Source organism: Abramis brama (assembly GCF_963993115.1).
Source record: "Abramis brama genome assembly, chromosome: 22".
In the NCBI taxonomy this organism is placed as follows: Eukaryota; Metazoa; Chordata; class Actinopteri; order Cypriniformes; family Leuciscidae; genus Abramis; species Abramis brama.
The window spans coordinates 24,018,059-24,043,677 of NC_139984.1; the positions used below are offsets into that span (position 1 = coordinate 24,018,059).

The following is a 25,619-nucleotide window of genomic DNA, read 5'->3' on the forward strand; positions in this document are numbered from 1 at the left end:
TTTTTCCAGACACACAATACAGAAATCTCTCGTCTCACGGGGACTTGAGGGAGGGAAGCACGGTCATTCGAAAATACTACGGGGTTTCTACTGATCAAAGCTTAATGCGAATCGTGAAGTATCCCTTTAACTTTACTGCAAAAAATATCATTATTTGAATTCAGCCAAGATTTTACATCGTGACATAGGCCTATACAATTTCTACTGGCGTTCACCTGGTCAGAGTTCACCAAACTTGAACTTTGGATGCAGTGAAATTCAAAACTTTTCGCATGAGATTGCCTTTTCGTTCTGACGCATTTTTCATGCGTATCAATGCAAGTCAATGGAACGAAAAGTGTAGTGTGACCTCACCTTTACCATTGTGTCATTCTAAATCAGTGTTGTTATTATTAACTATAGAACTATTAAAAATAGTTTTCGGTAATTGAAATAAAGCTGAAATTTAATAATATATAAATATTAGATGAAATTTTATTTTTGCTTATTTTAGTTAGTTGCCAAGACAAGTTTTTTTTTAACGTTTTGATTTAAATTTCTAAAACTGAATACCGAAATTTCTGAATACTAAAAATGACAAATACTGACATAGAAATGTATTCAAGCTATATAGAAATAAACAAAAACAAAAAATGACAAAAGCACAAAATTAGGTAAACTTAAACTAAAATTATAACTGAAAATTTAAAAATATAAAAACTAATTAAAAATATGAATAAATTCTATAATAGTATATAAGTTATACTAAAATAACACTGTTCCAAATACATGATTATCATTCTTCAATGGAACACACACATTTTTTTTTTTGCATACAATGGAAGCCCCAAAAATGATGCAAAAATACCATAAAGTATTAGAAAGTGGTGCTAAAAAGAAATTGGAGTGCTGTTTTTTTTGGTGTAATTAATGTATTTACTGTAGTGATATATAATAATAATAATATAATTTTTTTTTTTTTTTGACTTGTCAATTTAGATTTAGAAGTACATGTTTTTATGTTGATAAGCCACAGTTGCACACTTGTTTTTTGAATATCCTGCTTGAGCTTTATACGTTTTACCGGTGAACACCTAAACCAGTACTAACCAGGCATTTCACAATGGTGTTGTCAGCATCCCGATAGCACAAATACATTTCCCAGACATGTATTTGCAAAACATAATATATTTTCATTCCAGTGAATTTTGAACCACAATATGCCACTAAATCACTACATGTCAGATGTTACGATAACATTCAGCTGATGTTTATAATATGTCTTAAGGCACAGGGGTCACACCTCAGTGGTCAACAGTGCACTTATTTGGTGTTTAAAAACTGTGAATCAAGGTTACGGTGAATAAAGTAACAAAACACATTGCCTTAGGCTGTTTTTCGTGGTTTTCTTGCCCGAACTAGACATCTGTATTGATTAAAAACAGGCACATCTACCTCAGTCCCACTGGGGGCATTTTACACAGCCATCCAATCAGAAACCACCGGCCCATTACCATTGTAATGTCATTTGTCTGAGAGAAATGTCCAGCTAGGGATAATGGCTATGTGGAAAGACAAACTGCAGCGCCAGGCTGTTTAAGCTCCATTGGTTACCTTGTTACGCAGCGAGTCTGAGCGTGAGTGTTCATTGATGGCAGGGTTTAAATTGCATCCCTACATTAACCCCAACTAAGTGGGATGAATGTGAGGCTATTTTTCCCCTCGGGACTGACAGAAGTCATTCAGTTTGCTCAATGAGTTGAGTAGAACCACCATTTTTAACCAGTAAATTTTATTTATATATAACAACAGTACAAAGTGAATCCTTGGCTTGCAAAATAGGTGTGCTTCATATTTACAATAGGTACACAGTAATATAATATAACAAAACAAAAGCAATTAAAAAAACAAGACCGATTTTTTTCTTTTTAAATACTTTAACTCTCTTACAATTTTCACAACACTTAAAAACAACAAGAACAGACAACCATAAGTGTTATTATTATCATCATCATCATCATCATCATCATCGAGGTCATTATTATTTCTATGTACTATGTTACAGAACTCCAGTGTCTACAAAGAGAGATTCGTTTATAATTTTGCGTGACTGAAAATGGAAGGATGTTCACCTCTGAGGTGATCAAACTGACTACAAAAGCCTTTTTCGCACTCGTTTTTGTTTATGATCGGTAATATGAAGAGAATATGAACATTTCACTTGTTTGTAGCATGCTATTCCATCACAGAGCAAAACATGAGCTAAAAACAATAAAAGTGCACAAAATTGATTCCAAGACTGTCCATTCGTGCCGAATATAAAATGAACAGCAGTTGTGACCGCCACAGATGACTGCTAATATTTCAGAAAGCTGCCCAGTGCTGTCAAATTTTATTCTGCTCTGCAGAATAGCGCAATAAAATTATAATTAACATTTTTTTTTCAAGGGATCAAATGTCTTCTAATAAACATTAATAAGCGTTGAGGTACAGAAATCTCTCTCAACAAAGTGCAATTTCCTGTGCCACATCATTTCGAACAAAACCTTATGACCAGAATACATTTTGTTCTCTGCATTTTTTGCACAACCAGGAGAGTCGTCCCTCCTCAACTAACGTGGCAGCAAAACCAGAAGGTTCACAATAAAACTGAGCCGGATCCGCAAGGGCAGTGTGGCCGACGGAAGGTCTCTTGCCCTTATAGAGCTGGGATGGGCTCTGATGAACAGAAAACAGGGAAGACCGTGGATAACCAAAAGTAGGAAGCTTTGTCACTGACATGGCTTGCAAACTCACATATGTTGACTATACAGTGTGTGTTTGTTAGAGGAATGTGTGGTTGTTCAGGAAGAGTAGAATTATGCCATAACTTCAAGTAATATTCCACGTCTAAATGGAAAATCTGTCATAATTTAATGATATGACATTCATTCTTCCAGGGAACACATCAGGAGAGACTGTTAAAATCTAAACATTCTTAAATCAATTAATATTTACTTGAGAAGCAAAATAATGAGAAGTCTTCAAAAAACTTTTTTAATATTAAGTTAATGCTTAAAAATAGCTGCCAATGGGAAAAGACAAATAAACTTTTCTTTTTTAACTAAGAATTTGTGTATATATATATAAAATGTCTCAATTTAAGAATGTTTAGATGTTTGTTCTGGAAAACAAAGACACCGAAAAACACTTTCTGCGGTAAAGACTCTCCAAAATCATATAAAGCTTTCAAATTTCACAAAGGACACAAAAGCACTTTAAAAAGTTCATAAGATATGTCTTATGAAGTTATACAACAATTTTGTGTGAGAATTTTCTTTTCAGATCTTTTCAATGAATTAGTTGATTCAGTTCCCAAATCACACTTTCTCTTTAAAGACTGGTCTATTTCTTAACCACAGTCGTCTGACTTTAGAAGTCTAGCACACAAGACATACCGTATGGACCACTTGCATGATGCTTTTGTATCCTTCATAAAGCTTGCAAGAATCAATCACCATACGCAGCAAACGTACGTCAAAGATCAACCAAAATCTGCTTCAGAATTTCTCCTTTCGAGTTTTATGGAAGAAGGAAAGTCAAATAAGTTTTGAATGGACATGAAGGTGAGTAAACGTTGATAGAATCTGGGCGAACTATTCCTTTAACAGATTAATTCAATGTCTTTCATGCAGCTCTTCATTTGTAATCTCCTGCGCTGGATCCTATTTTTGATGTGTATTTTTTTTTATCTCCTGATCACACTGTGCACACGACTAGTTGAGATCAAAGGCGAGCTTCAAAGCAGCAGGAGGAATCTGAAGCTAAAGGGGTCTGTCTCTCTCTCCTTCTCATTCCTATGCTTCTCAAACACTCCGGCAGACACCACCCGGCAGCCGTCTGAGAGAGGGCATGCCTCTTCATCCCTTCTTCATCGTCGCAATGCCTCTCTTTATCTGATCGGTCTCAAACACAGCTAACAAAGACGTGGAGAACAATGACACGTCGCTGATTAAATCAACTAGAAACAACAGATTAAATGTTCTAAGGCCACAGGGGGAAAACAACAAGCGCCATTTCAGCCTATGTCTTCACATCCGATACTGCATTTTTACCGTATAAACCGAGCTGAGGAGAGGTTAGTTCTCTCCCTGATGCCTCCGTGAACCTAAGATGCCTCTGACCTGAACGACCTTGTCTGTTTTGGTTCGGATGATCTTCAAAAACAGCTCTACCTGCCATCATGCATTATAAATGAAAGCCATGTTGTCTTTTGTTCATGCGTTCTGTTGACATATTTTATGTCAGACGGAGGGATTAAAAGACCTAAAAAACAAAAGAGATTGGAAAGAACCCACTCCAGCTATCAAGATCCCAAAGTATTTTACAAATACTTCTTATATTTACAAATACCGTTCCAAGCTCATGGTCGTTTTCGTACCTGAATTTGCGAGTGGTGAGAATGAAACTTCTAAACCGGAGGGTTTTTTTTCTTTTTCTTTACAGTATACAGGGTCCGTTCCCTTAATAAAGCATCAACCGACAAGTGCGTAAATAAGTGATCTTTTGGCACTTAATCCCGACGGGTGTGTACAGAAAGGAAGTGACATGGTATATTACATCAACGGCGTTCATCTGAGTCATCCACAACTCACGTGACCTCTTGGCACTTGAACATAGGAGTAAATGGGAAAGGAGACGTTATTTTTTTTAATATGAGGTACTGTATAATGCATGCAGACTACACACACATTGGACCATACATAATAATTAATACTCTCTGGTAAGATTATCTCAAGCGAGTCCATTCGTTTGAAAGGGAAGGTGGGGTTTCTCCACGCGTGATTTGAGCTGAAGGTGCTACTCATCGCCGCTTTCGTATCTGAATCTATTATGGAGAAGGAGGTTCAGTTTATTAGGACGTCGTGCCGGAGAGATCAGCTCAACTGACTCCCTGTTTTAGAAAAGCAACAAAAATGCGAAGACAAAATAGAGTAACGTTTGTACATTCACATACGCTTACGTGTAGAAAACAGAACATATGCACACAGAGAGACCGCAGAGTGGAGTTCGTCCAGTTTGATACTGGGTTTGTTGTGGTCCTTTATCGTCAGTTGAAGAGAGTTAGGGACATGCTGGTTGAAATTTGGCCCCCTTTTTTGTTTCATTAGCTCCCAAACAATGCAGATGCCTCATGGTCTCTTAGGTCAGAGGGACTCAAAAGTTTGTACTAGCGTGTCGACATGCACACGTGTTGTTGGTAGCAGCCGCTGCTTTCCAAGGACAGAAAGACGCTTGAACTTTCGCCACACCAAGATGAGGAATTATACTAGCCGACTCAATGAAACAAACTCAAAAAGCACTCATGTATAAAAATAAAATTTGGAAGTAAAAGCCATCAACTGGAGGGTAATGGCGAGGCAGTAGATGTCCGTTTTCGGTCGAATCCTCCTCAAATGGTTTTTAGCAAGCACATCTTTTGAGAAAGAATCAGCGTCTCTTCAGATCCGACAAGTCTTGCATCTGTGCTAGGCACATCGAACCAGATGAACTGAAACAAAGCAAAGAAACAAAGCAACACCCCAGGAACTGCTCGTTCCACAAAAAAAACCTAAAAACAGAACTCCATAATTTCCACACCTGATGCCATCCTGAAGATGAAAGCCATGTGACTTGCTTTCATCAAATAGATGTCCATTGGTCTTAAAAGATGACCTCTTCACAAAATTGTAGAAAAAAAAGCACAAGCTATTGTTGATGTCGTGTCTCTAGCCAGAGTTGCTCTCTTTTGTGTGGAGAGGCTTTAGATGATGGTTTGACTGAGTCTTTCGTCCTTCGTTCCAGCTTTGTCATTCTCTCAGCTCTCCAGCGACATGGCGGCGATGAGCTGCTCCACTTTGTAGGCCAGTCGCTGTTTCTTTGCCGTCTCGTCCTGTTCCAGTGCAACAGTGATCTACCAAAAGAACAGAGGAAGGTGTTAATCACTCTGGGATTACGAAAGATGTCAGGTGAGCGGTCAGAGCTCTAAGGAACACATTTCAACGTAATGAAGGATGGAAAAATCGAAAAGTTTATAAAGCATGAATGTGATCCGAGGACAGAGGGGGAACGTGGCCACAAAACTGAATTCAGCATTTCATAAAAATAAAAATAAAAAAAATATATATATATATTATATATATATAATTTTTTTTTTTTTTTTTAAATATACAAATTATAAAAAAAAATGATATAATATTAAAAATGAATCTTATTTCAGAATATTTATATATTTTCACGAGTTCACATGTTAATGAAATCTGATGTAATATTAAAATGTGTATTTGGCTTGCTGTCCGGGGGGAGGGCTCCGAGCTCGGAATTCAGCCCAACCCCAGAGTACTCCCCACTATGAATGTATAGATCATAGGTATCTATGAGCAGACCCAGCCGAATGTGAGGTGATGGGGTGGTGGCGAGATGCTGAGAAATTTGTCATGAGACAGGAGGTAAGGGAAGGCTTTATTTATACTGGCTTCTTCTTGTGCTGATTGGATGATTACCTGAACATGCTCCTCCCGAACTTTGTTACATAAAACTTAATTTTTATATAATACAACACAATATAAAAATATATCTTATTTAATGTTTAGATATTAGGAGAGTCTCTTGGCAGATATAGGCTACACTGTCTAAACAAAGAGATTGACTATCAACACTTGCAAATTGACAGTGCGGACAGTCAAAGATACGGTTTGAAAAACAAATCAGAATTGGGTTTAATGTGAACAAAGCTTCCGTTCGCATCCATCCGCAACTAGAACATTAACCTGATCCAGGCAACCATTAAACACCAGACACTTTCTTCAGACGGAATACTCTGTATCTGCTCACTGTGAGATTCACTTGGAGAAATATTCAGTCTCTGAGAGAAGAATTGCCAGAGACTTAATTTCATGAATATTTCATTAAAAAGGAAAGTATAACTTGAGTCTGACCCAATCTGCAGAGTGCCATCTCTCATTTTCCATCTGTGTGTGTTTTTTGAAAACAGAGCAGTCAAAAACGTCGAGTCATGTTGAGAGGGGGCGGGCAGACGGGATCGACCCCTCTCTGTGCTCATGTCATAGTCTCTGACTGTGGTGTCAGAGGAACACGGCGGGAAATGGCACTGTGGCTGCAGTCTGCCACTCATTTGCACATCAAACAGTGAAAATAATGGGAAATTATATTGATATGGGCACTTCCAGCTAGCCAAGATGGGGCTTCATTAATGATATCTTTCAGATGCCTAAAATGGTGGACGTGAGCTCGCTGGAGGGTGCGTGAATGTGGGAATCTCCTCCTGTAGCTGCGAATGAATGATTGATTGTAAACAAAGTCTCTGAAACTCACATCAATCTACTAATGTCACGTAACTGACATGTTTATACTTAATTTTATTTCACTTTCACTTAAGGACTTAAACACTTAAAAAGTGTTTTAATTAATGATAACAGCCCTGCTGTCAAGGACAAAAAAGCACCATAAAAATGGTCTATACGACTTGCACTGAGGAACGGCTCAAAATCTTTAGCTGTAATCGAATAAAATATTCAAAATTGATATTTAGCAATATATAATAAAGCTCTTTAGAATGCCACCCATGCATATTCTCATTAAAATAATTTTTAAAGAAACTGTCCCCTGACTTCCCTAATAAGGTCCCCCGTGAATTTCCACCTAGTTTGATTATACAGAAGCATATTGGTTGTATTTAAAAGAGCAGCGCAAACATTCTGCAAAATGTATTTTGTATTCCACAGTTTGAAGTCATGCAGGTCGGGAACGACATGAGAGTGAATAAATAACGACGGAATTTTCATTTTTGTGTGAACTATCCCTTTAAATGCCTTGCTCAAAGGCACAATGTCACGAATCGCAAACAAATCTACAACCTTTTGGTTAAACTTTAGGATTTTTAATATACCACCTCATACAACATCCAAACTAAATTTGGTCCACCCTTGCTTGGATTTAGATTTCATCCCACCTTCAATAAGGAATTACATTAGTATCACTTCACCACACTGCGGCAAACAAACTTAGAAGAATTCATGCATGAAAGTCAAATTTTGAAGCCACCAACTAGATGTCCGTTTCATCTTCCATCAGCATCCAGTATTCCCAGGACACCTGCCATTGGAGCCAAGTTGGGCCCACACCTGCTCGGTTTGTCTCAGCGGCTGTGGCTACGGGACAGGTCAACACTTCTACAGGCGCTCCGAGCTTCCGTTCGAGGTGCACAGCGTGAGCATGTATTCGACGAGGAGCGCGTGCACTGAATTTTTCATGTATTTCAGCACAGCTGCAGGAGCACTCTCCACATCATTGTGTCTGATTCAGTCGCCTTCATTTTAAGGAGAGCGCATATCTCTCCCTCTCTCTGTCTAGCGCTCTCTTTCCCTCTCTCATCAGGTTAAGTGCTCCGGAGCGCTGACAGAGGTAATTATTTTCAGTTGTCCTATTCGCATTGTATAATGAATCTGAATTACTGCATGCAGGTACGGATTGTCCCGCCACACACATTTGGCTGGGTGAACAAAAGGATGTTCTCCTCTTAGCTTTGTGCTTGCTTTTTTCCTTTTCTTCATGGTTTACACTTGTCTCTCAACATGTTTTCCTTTACTTTTCAACTTCTATTATACAGGATATTGAATACAGTCTTTCTATCTTCATTCTATGCAAGTTAGTAAAGGCTTTAAATGGCCTCTGAAGACTTCTGCATTGATTTCATGTTTAACAGATAGCTAGACACTCAGGAGTCCCTAGTTAAAGGGTTAGTTCACCCAAAAATGAAACTTCTGTCATCATTTACTCACCCTCAAGTTGTTCCAAACCTGTATGACACAGTTGATGGGACCCATTGACTTCCATTATAGTATTTTCAGTCAATGGGGCCCATCAACAGTTTATTTAACCATATTCTTCAAAATATCTTCTGTTGTGTTCAGCAAAAGAAAAAAAAAAATCATAAAAATCATTAGTAAATGATGACAGATGTTTTTGGGTGAACTATCCCTTTAAAGAAAAAAAGATGAGACATGCAAAGAGCTGTATCAGAAAGAACTTAAAATAGAAGACAAGTAACTTGAATGGCAGAAAATAATAATAATAATGATATTATATATATATTAACATCTACAAGATAGATAATACAATATTTTAAAAGCAACAATTTATGTTCATGTATTTTATTAAATCATTTTATACTATACTGTATATAATAAATAGTATCTTATTATAATATTTAATCATATATAAACTTTAAATATATTTACTAAATATTACTTGTATATATTACTGTATATTTATTTATATAAATAGCTGTATATAAGCAGCATAATGTACAATCAGCCATCATTGTCATTCACACAAGTAGCTAAACCCAAAACTGACAGATATTGTTTTCTGCCCTTAAAAAAGCCAATAAAAAAAAAAAAGTATACCAATCAATCAAATCTAAATAATGTCAATCTTGACACCACTAAAATCTGTTACAGTTATTAAACTTAAATCCACTTTTAATCTACAAAGCAAACTCAAACTCTTCTAAGTACCGCCTATAATCTGCTCAAGAACCCTTGATGTACACGTATGCCTGGTTGGGAATCGCTGCTCTATTTGTAGAAAGACAGACCAAGTACATAAAAGAATGAAAAGGATACGCAAAAAAAAAAGAGACTACGGAGGAATGTGAGGACAAGAGAAAACAGACCTGCAACCAAAGAGCGATATTTACATGAGAGCGAGAGGAGAGGCTGTGTCTCCGGGCTCTTGGCGCTGTCCTAAATGCGGTGTAAAGTAAAGGTCAGACTAATGGGTCCCCTGAGTGGAGCTGCCATTACGGTTGGAACATCTCCATCGTGGGCCCTACTCTAGTGCTCTTTGTGTCAGAGTGGCTGTCAGTGATCTAGCTGTGTGTAATCTTCCTCATCAGAAGCCTATTCATTCTCGTTCCCTGTCTGTCCCCACACTGTGCATAAGTGTGTGTGTGTGAGACTCTGAAGCTTGCTGCCGCTGGCTTTAGAGACTGTTTAAAGATGACATCATTCTGTGAAACTTTTCCCCGAGCACCTCTTGTTCCAATGCATGTTATTCTATAAACAAGGCTGTATTGATCTGGAGGAAGTATTTATGGCTGACGAACTACACCAGTATAATATATATTAAGGTACAGACCTCAAATGATTATCTTTTGGCAACTAAATCGAGGTCTACTAACCAATCAATTGTATGCCACACTTTAGTAAAACACTGTAACTTGCTCCACTGAAACTTCGGACTGCTACGTCAAGAACCAGCGATCATCAAACAAAATAAATATTTTATAATTCACTTTTGTAGCTCTGTTCAGGCACTTTAGACAGTAGAGCAGTCGGTTTCAATACAGAGCAGATAGAATGAGTCAAGAAGTCAGTCTACATTGATATAAGGCAAGAAATCATTGAGGATGTTTTGAAAATGATGTTTGTTGGCATGTTTTAAGATGAATCCTGATGGCAGTTTCGCCTCACCTCTTCGCTGTACTTGCTAATGTAGGAGTAAATCTCGTTGAGGGCACTGAGCATGTTAAACTCATTGGAGTGAAGTCGTGCCTGTTCTGCCAAATACGCATTCATGTCCTGATCGGAGATGGCTGGCAGCCTGCTGATGTCAGCGTAGTACCTGTGGAGACAGCCAGGGGGCGATAGTCAATATCAAATCAATGTTGAGTGGGAACTTGTTTGTACTATTGAATTAACATTATATGAAGACAATGAGAATAATGGGGTCTAGTTTGTTACAAAAGTAATATGAAAAAGATAAGAACTGGAACTTTAATTTTTTACCTTTCTACCCAGTTCTTGTAATTGGGGATATCTTTAGCATAAAGCAGCTTATTAGAGGGCGAGTCTTTGCCCAATCTGTGTTCAGATGTGGAACACGAGTCCATGAAGGTTTGAGCCACCACAGACAGACACGCATCCGTGATGCTGCTCTTATGGATGTCAAAAACAAACTGGGGATTCTTGATCACATTCACCCAGAAGCGCAGAGGAAGGCTGTGAAGATAAACAAACAAAAATAGAAAGAGAATGTTACATTGCTTTGCCTTGCAGATACTGGGAAAAAACAACTTTCGTTTTTAGTTCTGAAGGTTAGGTTGTGTGTATGAGGGTTTTCCTCTCACCAGTTGCTTTTCCAGGTGTGGCGAACATCAGTGTCATGGATGCTGTGCTTGTCCGCTTGTTCATCCAGGAAGTCGAACATGTATTTGATAGCTAAAGGAAGTGCGCTGCCTCTGTGCACTGTACTGAAAAGAGTCTCGAACAGGTCATCCACGAATTTCTGCAGCGTACCCTAAAAGACAAAAGCAAGTGATCATTGAATATTAAAGGAGAGAGACCCAAGAGGAACCATATTGTACACTTTTGTAGAAATATACTTGTTTTGAACTTGAAGTCCACTTATACTGTCAGCATCAAAATCAGTTGTAATTTAGTTCTTCATGACCATTTGGCCTGGTAGATCATATATATACATATATAGATATATCATCAATCAGACACAGAGATGAAGTCATAATCGAGTATCATCATAGTGATTAAACTGACTTGAAACTACCTGTGCATTAAGCGGTTTTATTGCACACCTTCCAGCCAATCAGAATCAAGCATTCAGACAGATCATGGTTGATTTTGGCTGGTTGCTGGGAGTTAATTTAAAAAAAAATCACCACAAAATGTGAGGTTACCTTAGTAGCCAGCAGGCGGGTGAGGTAGATCTCAGATACCATCTTGCTGCCGCGGTCGCCCTCCTTTTGGTCTCCATGCTCATGGTTCTTCACCAGGTGCCACACTTTGACTCCGCTCTCTAGGTCCGGGGTGATCATAGGAGCACGAGAACGCAGGCTGTCCGGACTTCCGGTGTACCGGAATGTTGAGTCTGCGGTAACAGAGAGAGAGAGAGAGAGAGAGAGAGAGAGAGAGAGAGAGAGAGAGAGAGAGAGAGAGAGAGAGAGAGAGAGAGATAGAAAGAGGATTATGATCTTCTTACACCACCATTCCTCCACATTGTCATTCTTTGAATGAATAGAAAGAGCGTGGCCCTCTCACATTTCATGTACTCTGTCTAACCCTGTGTATCTCTTTCCTCCTCACTTTCTCTCTGTAGAAGATTCATCTCTGTATTCATTCAAGACCGAGAGAGATGAGTCGACGCTCTCTGGCCTCTTCAAAGGCTTCATAATTGGCTGGTCCTGATTCATTGTGCTGCACACACGCTTTAAACGTCTGCATCGCAGGACCTAATCAATGCATCTAAAGATTTCTAATGAGTTAAGCTCCCCGCTCATCCATCTCATCTCCTTTTCTTTTCCATCCTTGCGTGTTAAATAATCAGTCTCTTACTCACTTCTCCAATTAGATGTGTGGCTTTTTTTTCTTTTTTTTTTTCTTCAGTGGTTGAGTGCTCTCTTGGGAGGTCGGATCGGCTTCTCACAATGGTGGTATATTCTTTTGTGTCCTTTCAAAGTCTCTCTCTCTCTCTGTCCTCATCACCTGGCTTCAAAGGGCATGTGAAACAGCGAAGGAAGGCAAATAGCCTTGGCTATTTCGAGACAGAAGTGGAATTTTGAGCAGACCGGCGTCACAAGGGAGAATTCAGGAGAAATGGTGGTGTTAGCAGCAGGGGTGTACAGGAAGAAGAGGATTGTGGGTTCAATCCACCTAAAGCTACTGCAAACTTACAGTCCTTTTGGCTGTTGCCACAGTATTGACATTGAGAGATTACTACTAGATTATGTGAGTGTATACACTACTGAAAACTGGACTATCTTGACTTTAACAGCACTTTTAGTGTAGTCTGATTCACAAACAAATGATTCTTGTGATTTGGTTCTTTGAAAAAAAAAAGTGTGGAAGCCCATTTCACCATCATGCTTTGGTAAATCATAATTATGACATAAAAAGTTATGCAAAATGTCACAATTTTGAGCTACAAAGACATAATTATGAGATGGTAGTCATAAGTATGATGTCAAAATGAGATTAGAAAGTAATAATTGTGACAAAAAGTAAAAATTTTGTCATAGTTGTGACATTTTGTAAATTTCGACTTTAATTTTATAATTATATTTTTATGTCATAATTTCAACTTCTTGTGTAACATTTATTTCTTTATCTTATAATTGTGATAATGTGTAAATATACATAGTCACAAAATAGTTTTTTTAATGATAAAATAATATATATATATATATATATATATATATATAGTATGGTATTTATTGACCAGTTATTAACAAGTTTGAATTAATCAGAGGGATTAGTGAATTATGGGATGGATGCTTATATGATAAAATAAGTATATATATATATATATATATATATATATATATATACACACACATATACACACACACATATACATACACACATATACATACACACACATATCATGCAGTAAAAAACAAATATGGGAAGGGTGCTTGATCACATTCTAACATAAACTGTTGTGTGCATTATGTTGCATGTTTTTGATTTTTGCTACTCTCTTCCGCCAGTCAGAGGTGTGTGAGCAGTGTGTTGTTTTGGGCCAGGGTTGCTGGCATGCTAAATTGAGCCGAGCTGCTAAGTGTTGAGCATTAAATTGATATGAATCAATCAGCAGGTGCCTGTGCACAGCTGTGCCCGCTGTGCCATGGTGTGATTGATGGGCACCAGGCCTCCGTCAGAAGAGATAGCTGCTTTTTATGCACCACACACAAGAGAAGGTTGTAAAAACAGCCAAAAACTGTGCTGTGTTGTGCCATCTCATTCCCACTCGATGAGTTTCCTAAAATATACAACAAGCTTTTTGCAATGAAATATATCAAAGCGCCAAACGTAACCCTAAAAACTCTTAACTACCTAATTCAGGGGGAGGATACAAAAAGATTGAGGTTTGTTGGTTACCGGAGAGCATGGCTGAGAAATAAAGATAGCTTTATAGAATATTTCTCAGGTTGCTTGTTGCGTCTTTGGACGTTTGAAGTGTTCCCTGAACTTTAAATGTCATTATGTTTACAAGTGATAAGAGAAGATAATTACGCTCTTTCATTAAACTGCACAGATGCGAGAAACATCCTCAAGCTTTGATTAACAGAATTGTGTAATACGCTGATACAGGTCGTGTTTCATGTGGATCTAGTGAATTGAAGCCAGGTGAGATGTTTGTGTGCGCAGTTTGGCAGGGTTGCTAGGTGACAATGCACAAGGGGCTCCATTTCATCGCTGGCCCTGGTATTTGGCTGCGTGTCATTTGAGTTTTTTCGCCCGTGTGAAGTATCATCGGCGGTGCATAATTAGCAATCAGAGAGTGGCCTGCAGCTCAGTGTGATGGAAAATGAGAACGGGCCAGATGGGGAGCCCTGTGGCACTCCCTCAAAGCAACGCTATGGGGAAGGAGCTAATGTGTCCATTACGGGCGGCATCCAAACTCAGCGGAGAAATCAGCATTACTGAGCTTCATGTTAACTGCTAACACCTCTCTCTCTGACTTCCTCTTACCCTCCCTGGCATGCTCTCTCACTCTCATTCTCTGGTGCCCCGAAGGCTCCCTTGTGCATCCTGTGGGCTGCAAAGCAAAATGACTGCACGTGGCTCGTGCGCACAATAATCAGAGGCTTCATTTAAAGCCAGTCTTTAACCATGTATTTACCTCTATATTGTGAAACAGTGAATAAACTTCAAACTTCTAATTAGCTAAACTGATAATTACAGGCCTTTTCTCAATCACAGTGAATTGTGCAGCAGCATCATCATCATGAGACAAACATACTCACCATATCTACTGATAGAAGTCCGAGAGATGCTAGTTGTGGGAGGAATGTTGTAGGAGGACGTCTGCTTGGGCACCAAAGCAACCACACAACGGTCTGATACCTGTACAAGAAACACAACGTCCATGTCAAGCCTCTTTCCTTTTCCCTTAATTCTTATTTCACAGTGTTTGGTTTCACAGCCTTTTATTATCAAGTAATGTTCAAGATAGTGGAGCACAACTAATGCCGTTTTATTCTGCTTTTGAGGAGTTGATATTACTTCTGCAAAAATATATTTAATTCCGAAAAGATTCTCAGTACATGTTTATTGCTTTTCAAAAACGGTGTGAAATTGTTCAGTTTCTCTCCAGTGCTGAAATAAAGCGACGTTAAAGCGCTTCAAAAAGATCTGTTCTACTTATAAATATATAAGGGGTGTTCATGCTGTGTTCTCTGATCAAATGCGCATTAAAGCCTTTCTCAGGTAAAAGCAGAGTTTCGCCTCTTGTGCTTTGCTCAGAAAAAGGACTAGATTGATTAGACAAGAAACTAGGGCTGTCAAAATGGCTGAAAAGCTAAATTCAATTTTTTTTACTAGTATTTGAATTACATTCAAATTTAAAGGCATCATTTCAGCTAGCAGAAAAAAAGCGTAATATAAAAATAATAATAAAAAACTAAAATAACCTACACCATAAGTAACATGGCTTCAGAGGGATACATTCACACAGATGGAGAGAGAGACAGAGATAAACTAAAATGTAGAATGGAGGGTAATGATAAAAATAGAAACACAAAGACAGGTCAAAAGGAAGAGTTTGACAGGCTAGGGAATGTAGTGACTGAGTCATTTGGAGACGGGAAAGTAGAAAGGATGAGGAAAGATGAGGTCCGGGACTTTTATATATTGGGGTGAAACTCTTCATTTCTCTCTGTCTGCTCTGTGAGTGCTCGAGTTCCATCAGATCTTCTGTATTAATCTGAACTGTCAAGAGCTGCAGAGGAAATGAGGTCTACCCTCACATAGACAACTGACTCAACCTCAATTCAGCACAAGAAAGCAACTTCCTGAAAGCAAGCTGGCAAAATCCTGTCCGAATCTCACACTATCAGCTTTTGAGGTGCTTATCTTGGTCTCTACAGTACAAAACAACATTTTATTTAGTATATTTTTCTCACAAATGTGACTTTTTATCTCCTAATTGTGTGTTATAAAGTCAGAATTGTGAGATTTAAATGGTCTTTTTCCCTCCCTCAGAATTGGACTGTAGATTGTTTATATCTCACAATTCTGAGGGAAAAAAAGTCAGAATTGCAAGATGTAAACTCGCAATTGAGAGAAAAAAGTCAGAAAAAGTCATTAAAAAATTGCAATTATCTTTTAAATTGTTTTATTCTGTGGCGGACACAAGCTTCCAGTGGATTGCATTCGTTTAACAAAAGCTACTGAAAATAGGTCAACAACCTCCTCCATAAACCAAAGAAGGTCTTTCAGATACTACTGAACTAGGTCAAGATCCCCCGTCAACATAAAACATCAAATTTCGAGTCCATTTCATTTCAAAATCAACCTCTCTGTGCACCATAATGGAGACTTTAAGGACCTCCTGAGCTCCGCTGAAGGCTGAGGGTAGTTAGTCTTCACTCACCTCCCTACACTCTCACAGCTGATGATGGTGTTACTTTAGCCCCCCATACGCCCCCATAAGCTCCAGCCCTATTAGTGCGGGTTTGTCCTTGGCCAACCCTTACTGCAGAGCGGGCTAATAGCCTGACTGGAGAGACACTTGAAAGAGTCCAGGACTGTGGACGAATCACCTCAGAGAGGTGGCCGAGTAGGTTGACACTCACAGATGTCTTTTTCATGGCTCAATTTCTCCCTCCAGAGTTTCTGTTCTCCTGACCAGGAGTTGTGCAACTGGTATGGCTAGTAAGCATCAAATAATAGTCATTGTATATAAAAAAGAAATTATAAACACTATTTCAGGCATTTGGATTTGTAACATATTTTTGGCTCCACACCACCTAACCTCATGCACAATCTACTCTTCTTCTCTCACAGCGGGTCTCTGCGGTGTATGTGGTGGCCGTACGGAGCCTGAATGATGGAGGGGAGAAGCATTCGCCCTTGAGGGATAATCCTCAGCCAGGCAGGCGGGCCGCCGGTGGGTGTGAGAGTGATAAGGAGTGAGCTTTCCTCATGATAACGTTTGCATCAAGCAGACAGCTGACCCCTTTCCCTCATGTATCTCTGATCCCCCTGCCTTGCGCTCTATCTGATGGCGATCGGCAAGCTAACGCGCCTTTAACTCAGACGCTGCATCCAGGCGGTGGGGAAGGATGCGATGATGTGTCTGCCATTCTGACTCTTCTTTGAAATACGGCAGGCTCGGTCATGCTAGCACAAAGAGCATGAAACACCTTTGCCACATGATAAACACAGCAGAATGATGGGCGTTTAATAGGTGAAATGGATGAAAGCATCATAATACACATGATGAATGCATTGAGGGACATATAGGCATAGCATAAAGGAAAATCCAAGGGAATTTAACTCTAACAGTTAATATACACTATAATGTACATCTTCATTTTAGTCTAAAATAAAAGTGACGAGTGGTTATATAAACAGGGTTGTATGTCAGACTGTAAGTCCTTGAGCTTTGTCAGCACTCGAAAAGACAGCTTAACCCCCGGCAGTGATCTACGCCAAGCGCCTTATACAATAATATACAGAGATGTTTATCTATATTCTTTTAGAGCCAACAAAGCTTACTTACACTTATGAGCATCACAGGCTTGTGCTAAACGCACACACACAGAGCTGGCTTCAGTGACAGTGCAAAAAAATCTTATGCAATCCAGATTTTTAACATACAAATTATAACATTTTAAAATAAGGCAACAGTTATTCCTGAATCATTTCTGAAAGTCAATGAATCATTTAGTCAATAGATTTCAAAGCACCAATTCATTCACAAACAAAATATGTGACTGTCTTTATAAGTGAGTCATTGAATTATTCACTCAATTGATTTTTTTTTGTTGTTGAAAGAAATGAATACTTTTACTCAGAAAGGGTACATAACATTGATCAAAAGTGACAGTCAAGACATTTAAATTGTCTTGATTTAAAGGGGTGTAATAATGCCCTTTTCACAAGATGTAAAATAAGTCTTTGATGTCCCCAGAGTGTGTGTGTGAAGTTTTAGCTCAAAATACCCCAAAGATATTTTTATATAGCATGTTAAAATTGTCACTTTTTGAGGGTGAGCAAAAACGCACCGTTTTTGTGTCTGTTCCTTTAAATGCAAATGAGCTGCTGCTCCCGGCACAGAAGGCGGAGCTTCAAGAGCTTGTGTCCTTTTACCTCACACAGACATGCACTGGAAATTTCAACAACTTTTAGCATTTTATGTTCAAACTGAAGTCAGAAAGATGGAGAGACTCAAGAAGAAGTGACATGTCGACAACATTTCTGAATGGTTAGTTGGTGAACTTATGTAGCTTATGTGTCGTTATCTTCTAGTCATTGATTAGCATATTCCGTCTTGATAATCTATAAATCGTGTTCAGGGGGCGGGGTTTATGTAAATTCTAGGGTTGGTGATGTCACTAACCCTGGAGGAATGTCGTGTAGTCCTTACCAGCCGTTTGTTGTAGTCCTTAAATGATTTCTTTAAAAGAAAATATCTCCCTTTGCTTTGAACTTTGAGCGTTGTAACTTTGCAGATGTTGTTTATGCTCAAACAGCAACATTACACACTAACTAAAGTTAGAAAAGTGAAAGCATATTCAACCACCCCTTTAAACTTCAAATAAATTCTGTTTTTTTTAAACTATTTATCAAAGAATTCTGGATTTGTTTTTAAATAATTTATATTTTATTACTGTTTTAACAGCATCAATAAATGCTGATCAAATAAAAGCAGCCTTGGTGCTTGTGTGACGTTTCAGCTCAAAACACAGATCATTTGTTATACCATGCTGTAAATGATCCTTTTTGATTGGAAGCAAAAACATGATGTTTTCGTGTGTGTATCTTTAAATGCAAATGAGCTGCTGCTTCCTGCCCCCTGAATAGGGCTGTGTCTTTACAGCTCATGCTTCAGATAGATAAACATGGCAGACTGTGTACAGCTCACTCAGGGGTGGAGCTAAGCTAATAGGGCAGATTGCGTCACCAGTTGTGGGCGGGGCCTGTTTCACTGTGACGTCACAATAGATGCATTTCTGAATGGCTCGTTTTGAGACATAACATTTCTGATTTATGGGGAAAATAACAGAGTGGATCGATTTTTTACCATAATAGAGCGGATGTGTTCACACGCTGCAGACTCAAAATTAAGTGAATTTTGCACAATAGACCACCTTTAAGACCACTAATCCAGTTGAGACCGATGTAAACAGTTTTTTCAGCTGGGTTCCCTAAGAACAACTAGTTTAGTTTTTACACACACTCCTAGTCAAACGCCTCATTGCAATTATTGCTCTACCACTGTGACATTCCTGTGAGATACAGGTGATAATAATGCACATATTAACAGAGGCCTCTGCTTATTTGAATTATTAATGCCAATGTCTCTCATGCTGCTCCAACTATTTAAATTGGAAATTTGAAGAGTACAGTGGCCCGTCAGGGACACGCTGCCAGTCTCCTGTAATGTCATTCAGCCTACACAAGGTCAAGACACTCACTGATTTCAAGTAAAAGTGGATGAGTGAGAAAAAGAAGAAAGAGAGCGAGAGTGGGAGAAGAAGCAGAGCCTAAAGAAATACGTCAACGCTAGCATTCAGACTGATGGAAACTTTTTCATGGCTAGTGCTCTAATCAACCCTGTGCAATCAAAATGAGCAATCAGAAAAGAACATGGTGACCACAGGTTTATGAAGCCACAGCACCAAACGTTAGAAGGACACAGCTGCTGATTATACTGTCTGCTCTCTTAAAATATGCCCTTACTATTGAGGAACTCAACGAATGGCTGAGATTAGCATATCCGTAGTATTTCAGGAGAGGTGAAGGTGCCTGTGTGGAAAGCGTAGGAGTCCTGTATTTTAATGTGGTATTCTTTAAAGCTCCCTGCCTTCTGTTTTCTCTTCTCTTTCTCTAAACTCTCTATTTCATTGGTCCCTGTGGAAACAGTAAGAGTTAATATAGCAAATAGTTAGTATACAGCTCCCTAAGCAAAACATCTTGTGATTTACTTACACACTGGCACACAAAGTGATATAAATTGAATTGCTCAGATGTTGCTCTTTCATAGAGACTTATTAAAAGGTCTACATATGGTCACCATCTCATTACTGTGGTGAAATGGGAGATTTGCATCATAGATGTGCAGCTGACAAATCTGCAGCAACTGCATGATGCTGTCATGTCAATATGGACCAAAATCTCTGAGGAATGTTTCCAGTACTTTATTGAATTTATGCCACAAAGAAATAGGGCAGTTCCGAGGGTCATAGCAAGGTGAACCTAATAAAGCTAGTGATTATACTGTCTCCTCTCTTACAGTGCTATGCATAAGTTTAGACACCCATGCTAAAGTTGACTAAAAAGAGGAATAAAAAATCATCTTTTGGAAATTGAACTTAATTAGGAAAAATCCAACCTTTAAGGACACCAATTTTCTTTGTGAATGAATAATGTCGTAAATAAATAAATGTTCTTCCTTAAAATACAGGGTGCATAAGTCTGGACACCCCTATGTTAAATTCCCATAGAGGCAGGCAGATTTTTATTTTTAAAGGCCAGTTACTTCATGGATCCAGGATACTATGCATCCTGATAAAGTTCCCTTGGCCTTTGGAATTAAAATAGCCCCACATCATCACATAGCCTTCACCATACCTAGAGATTGGCATGATTTTATTTCAGTTAGCTGGTTTGATTTGCATTGCGAGATGATCTTATGGAAAGTACTCCATGCCAATCTCTAGGTATGGTGAAGGCTATGTGATGATGTGGGGCTATTTTAATTTTTATCAGGATACATAGTATCCTGGATACTAGCATGGGTGTCTAAACTTATGCATAGCACTGTAAAATAGACCTTACTCCACTCTATAGTGCAATACTTTACATTACTCTATATTACTCTACATATGTATAAATGATAATATGAGATCTTTCTAAAATTTTTAAAAAACAAAACAAAAATTGTTTCACTGTATTAAGAATAAAATATGGTTACCATGGTAAACTTTAAACTAAGGCAGTGTGGAACACTCTAGAAATGACACTTCCTTTTTTTCTGTTCTCTCTTAATTTCTACCTCATCATCCTCATATCTCACATTGTAACAGCACATATGATGAGCTTTTTCAGAAGTAATTATGAGAATATGTGTGCACTTGCCCTGTGGCAAGGACTCTGGACACTCTCTCTCTCTTTCTCTCTCTCTCTCTCTCTCTCTAACACTGTTATCAGGTACCTGCTCTGACGTGTGCTGTCTCTGTGGTGTCTGAAGTAAAGACAAGGTAAAGGCTGTAATTAATCCACTGAAGGTAAAGGACAACCTCTCTCTCTCTCTCTCTCTCTCTCTCTCTCTCTCTCTCACACACTCAAGCACTTTCACAGCCGCCACACTTAAAATTTTCAGTCGCAGAGCTCAATAATTGTCCTCTATTATACTGTCCTGTGTAGTGTGATTCAGAGAGAGATCAGCCGTCTGCCTCCCTGGAGCCGAACACTCACAGCGAGACATTTTGGAGCACTGGGAGATAAAGGAAATGTTTGTTTGCTTCAGCTTAATTGTTTCATGTCTGAGGAGTTAAATGGATATACAGAGGATTACTTTTGTAGCGCATTGTCCTTGTTGATACGTTTCTCTTAAATGTGCTCTAAGCGATGTTGGGTGACGTCACTAGACGTTCGAAGTATTGTCAAACAAAACGGAGGCTGGCTCGACCCTCCCTCCTCATCCTGTCCCCTCCTCCTCATCCCGTCCACTCCCCCTCCCTTCCGTGCTTCCTTCTAACAATATACTTCTTTGCTATTTGTTCACCGGAACGTCGTCTCTTTGGTCGTGTGTCGGCCATATCAAAATTCAAGAGAATATAATTCTAACGTTAGTCGTTGTCGTTGTCTAGGACATCTCTCCTCTAGCACGCGCACTAACCCCCCAACCCCCACCCCCAAATCATTCTTGTCGGTTATTGGCTGGAACACTGTTTGTTATGTTTCGTGGTCCAGGCTGGGCCAGTTTGTTTTTCTTGCCGTTTGTGGAGCCTGGGCTGTCTACAGAGACCGCGTTTTTTTTACAGTGTGTTCAGGGGACTGGCAACTAGCGCATAGTGAGGAGATGTTTGCTGTATGTGACAAAAAATGTTTCGGCCTAAAAAACGCGCAACATCGTTTAGAGCACCTTTAAATATTCCTGATGCTTTCAAGGTGCCATAATTTACCTCTATCATGATTAACCACTTTGCATATGAAATGAGTAACAATGACCTCACCAAGTTGTTTAACACTGATTAATGTATAAACATAAGCAGGAATATGCTACTATGCTCACCATTGTGACACCAACACCATGGCAATTGAAGGACCTGTTTATTTTGCAGTTTAGTTTCAATAAATTCAACTCCAAAAAGTGAGTGTTTTTATCTCACTTTCCAGTTAAAACTATCTGAACATCCATAAAACCAAATAAAATGAACTGAGAAAAATTCCAGACTATATATATATATATATATATTTTTTTTTTTTTTTTTGAAAACAGGTCGGAATATATCTTATGAAATTGGCTGATTAAAAATATTTTGCTCTTTTTACACTGGGGAGGGAGCTTTGTATCGAGAACGGATGAATATGTCTACATATTTTTACATCAAATTGTTTTTTTTATCAATAGAGCAAAGAAAGTCCATGATACGTTCCCTTTAATGTCTACTCACATAGACAGAAGAGGGCACCATGAGATTATATATGAGCGTGTGTGTCCTCTTTTGTACCTGATAGTGCATGAGAGTGTTGAGTCTCTTCCAATCATTTTCAATCTTAGTGGTGATGTCTTCATCCTGCAGGACCACTCGGGCCATTCGTCCCTGACGCCACTCTGAAAAATCAAACATTTGAAATTAAAACAGACACAGTGAACCTCCTCCAGCTCAAAGCAGATTGATTTGATTCAATGCATTGAATGTGTCTTTTCACATGGGTTAGAAATGTGTGTGTGCACACGCAGAGGGTATAATTAAATGCTAAAGAGAGAGCTGATAGGATATAGAGAGGCTCAGAGCGAGAGTGATCATTGATTTTCTCCTCTGTTGAATGGGGTTTATTAGTTTACGTGGTTGCCAAATGCACAGATGATGCCACACACACACACACACACACATACACACGCACACACGCACACACACACACACACACACACACGCACGCGCAAACGCACACACACACACACACACACACACACACACACACACACAAAAAAGCAATGCCAGTTCTGCAGCTACAGAGACAGAACATCATCATGGAGGAGATTGCTCTGGCCAAGGTGCTGGAAGGATGATTTGCACCGCTGACAGGGGGCTTTTGTGTGGCGTGTGTGTGTGAGATGGCCGTTTGTGTGCCAGAAATAAAATGTGGAGTCAGTCTGTCAATGCCGTCTGTCAGCTTTTACCTGGGTCACACATGCACCTGCTTGTGTATGTGCACAAATATTGTACATTTCCATCACTGTTTATACATTATAGCCAACATTAAATCAAAATTAGTTTACATTTCTGAAAAAATGTGAGGTCATTCTGTATTGAAATGTATCAACTACAGAAAAGTTCATTAATTCCTACCCTCGAATCTGAATGGCCAAGATCACTGATATTCAGTCCAAAGTGCTGAGAATTTTCAGTGACTCTTTCTGCAGGTACTGTTACACTAGCAATAGGTGATATGTGACTTTTACTGTCACATATCGTCATTGAATCATTCATTCAAATTATTCTTTCAAAAGCATAAATTTACTTAGGAACAAAACAAGTGATCGTCCTCATAATGCAAGTAGGTCATTATTTAAATCATTCACTCAAACAATTTTTTCAAAAGCACTGGTTCATTCAGGAATTAAAAAAGTGACTCTTTCTGAGTGAGTATCTGAATCGTTTAGCCAACTGATTCATTAAAAAACGCTGACACTGTTAGAGATAGTGTGGACTTAGTGTGTAAGTGTACTGCACTTTGGCATTTTTCAGACCTGGGACAGTCTTGCGCACTTCCTGTTGGGTCCACACACTCTCAAGTGGCCAAGACCCGAGGTGTGGGTAAATTAAATTATTCACTCAAACGATTTCTTCAAAAGCACCAATTCATTAAAGAATGTATCAGGTGACAGTCTTTATGAATGAATCATTCACTTAAAATATTAGTTCAAAAACACAGATTGCTTCAGGAATGAAGTAAGTGACTCTTTATGACTGAGTAATCATCCAGTCAACTCATTCCTTCAAAACACGGATAAATGAAGGAAAACAAGTGACAGTTTTTATGACAGTCTATGAAACAACGTATTCATTCACTCAACAATTCATTCAAAAACACAGATTTTTTTCAGCTGTGGTTTCACTCGGAAGTGTATTTTTGGTGCAACAAAAATAGACAAAGTGACTCAAAATATTTACTTAAAATAATATCTAAATGTAAGTTACTTTAAATTAAAATCTTAAATATGGAACTGTTGTATAAAAGCAAAATCAAACTCGCGAGGCAGTTTAACTCACCCAGGTCCATGTCCACAGCTTTGGGTCTCTGTGAATACGGCATGTTCTTATACACGGCATCCAGAATTTTTTCTTTGACCTGCGTGATGGTGTCGCAGTTCAGAACCTTGACCGGGATCTCTGGGCTGTTCTCATTCTCTGGGTTGACGCAGTTTAAGATCTGGAGGGGGAAAAAAGAGGATGAGGATGATAAGATGTTGGGCAGTGGTCGGTGAAACCGTAGGTGCAGAGCGGGGCTCTGGAAAAGGCCATTTCCTGGCCCGAGAAATCTAATTTCACACCCTCTGCAGGACCCCAATCTCAGCCTTAGCAGGGTATGAGAGACTAATGAACACTACCCTCCCTAGGCCAGACTGCCTGCTTTCATACACACATACAGTAACAGCACTGACCTTCATAAGAGTTTATTAGATACTATTTTTATTAGTGTGATGCTGACCAGCGTCTTGTAGTCGATCTGTTGCCGGATGAGTTTGTCTTCGCTGAGGGAGTATCGGGCCTCTCCGGTGATGGCGTCTATGGGACCTTTTTCCATCTGCTGTTTTATAGCACAGTACAGCATGAAGAGAGGCTCGCCTGCACACTCCTGTAGACACAGACACCAAACACACATTATTATTATTATTTATCACTACTGGAATCACACTGACTTGTCTAAGGTTTGTACTATGTCTGTAGTATATAGTATGTACACTACCGTTCAAAAGTTTGGTGTTTGTTTAAAAAAAAAAGATTTTAACACTTATATTCAGCAAATATGCACTACATTGATCAAAAGTGACAGCAAATACATTTACAGTGTTACAAAAGATTTATATTACAAATAAATTCTGTATGTTTTAAAAAACAATCCGCTTTTATTACTGTGATAACAATGACATTGAGCAATTTAGTTCATCCAAAAAATTCTAATTCTGTCATAATTTACTCACCTTCATTTTGTTCCTAACCTGTAAAATTTTCGGTCATCTTCGGAACACAAGTGAAGATATTTTTAATGAAATCTGAGAGATTTCTGTCCCTCCATTGACAGCTACGCAACTACCACTTTGACGCTTCAAAAAGTTCATAAAGAGATCGTAAAACGAATCCATATGAATCAAACGGTTTAGTCCAAATTTTCTGAAGACAC

The 25,619-nt window shown here is 38.8% G+C and overlaps 1 protein-coding gene across 1 annotated transcript in view; it reads right to left on the reverse strand.

The window, feature by feature from the left end:
* Window positions 1-1,754: 1,754 nt before the first annotated feature.
* Window positions 1,755-25,619, reverse strand: part of plxna2 (plexin A2) — a 200,930-nt gene continuing 177,065 nt past the window's right edge. Inside the window, exons 24-32 of the mRNA XM_084099294.1 lie at window positions 24,927-25,073; window positions 24,488-24,647; window positions 22,721-22,824; window positions 14,783-14,882; window positions 11,714-11,904; window positions 11,150-11,319; window positions 10,809-11,021; window positions 10,494-10,644; window positions 1,755-5,911 (exon numbers count right to left, since the gene is read on the reverse strand). Of these exons, the coding sequence (XP_083955420.1) occupies window positions 5,816-5,911; window positions 10,494-10,644; window positions 10,809-11,021; window positions 11,150-11,319; window positions 11,714-11,904; window positions 14,783-14,882; window positions 22,721-22,824; window positions 24,488-24,647; window positions 24,927-25,073 (1,332 nt within the window). The 3' untranslated portion in view covers window positions 1,755-5,815. The remainder of the gene's footprint in view (window positions 5,912-10,493; window positions 10,645-10,808; window positions 11,022-11,149; window positions 11,320-11,713; window positions 11,905-14,782; window positions 14,883-22,720; window positions 22,825-24,487; window positions 24,648-24,926; window positions 25,074-25,619) is intronic.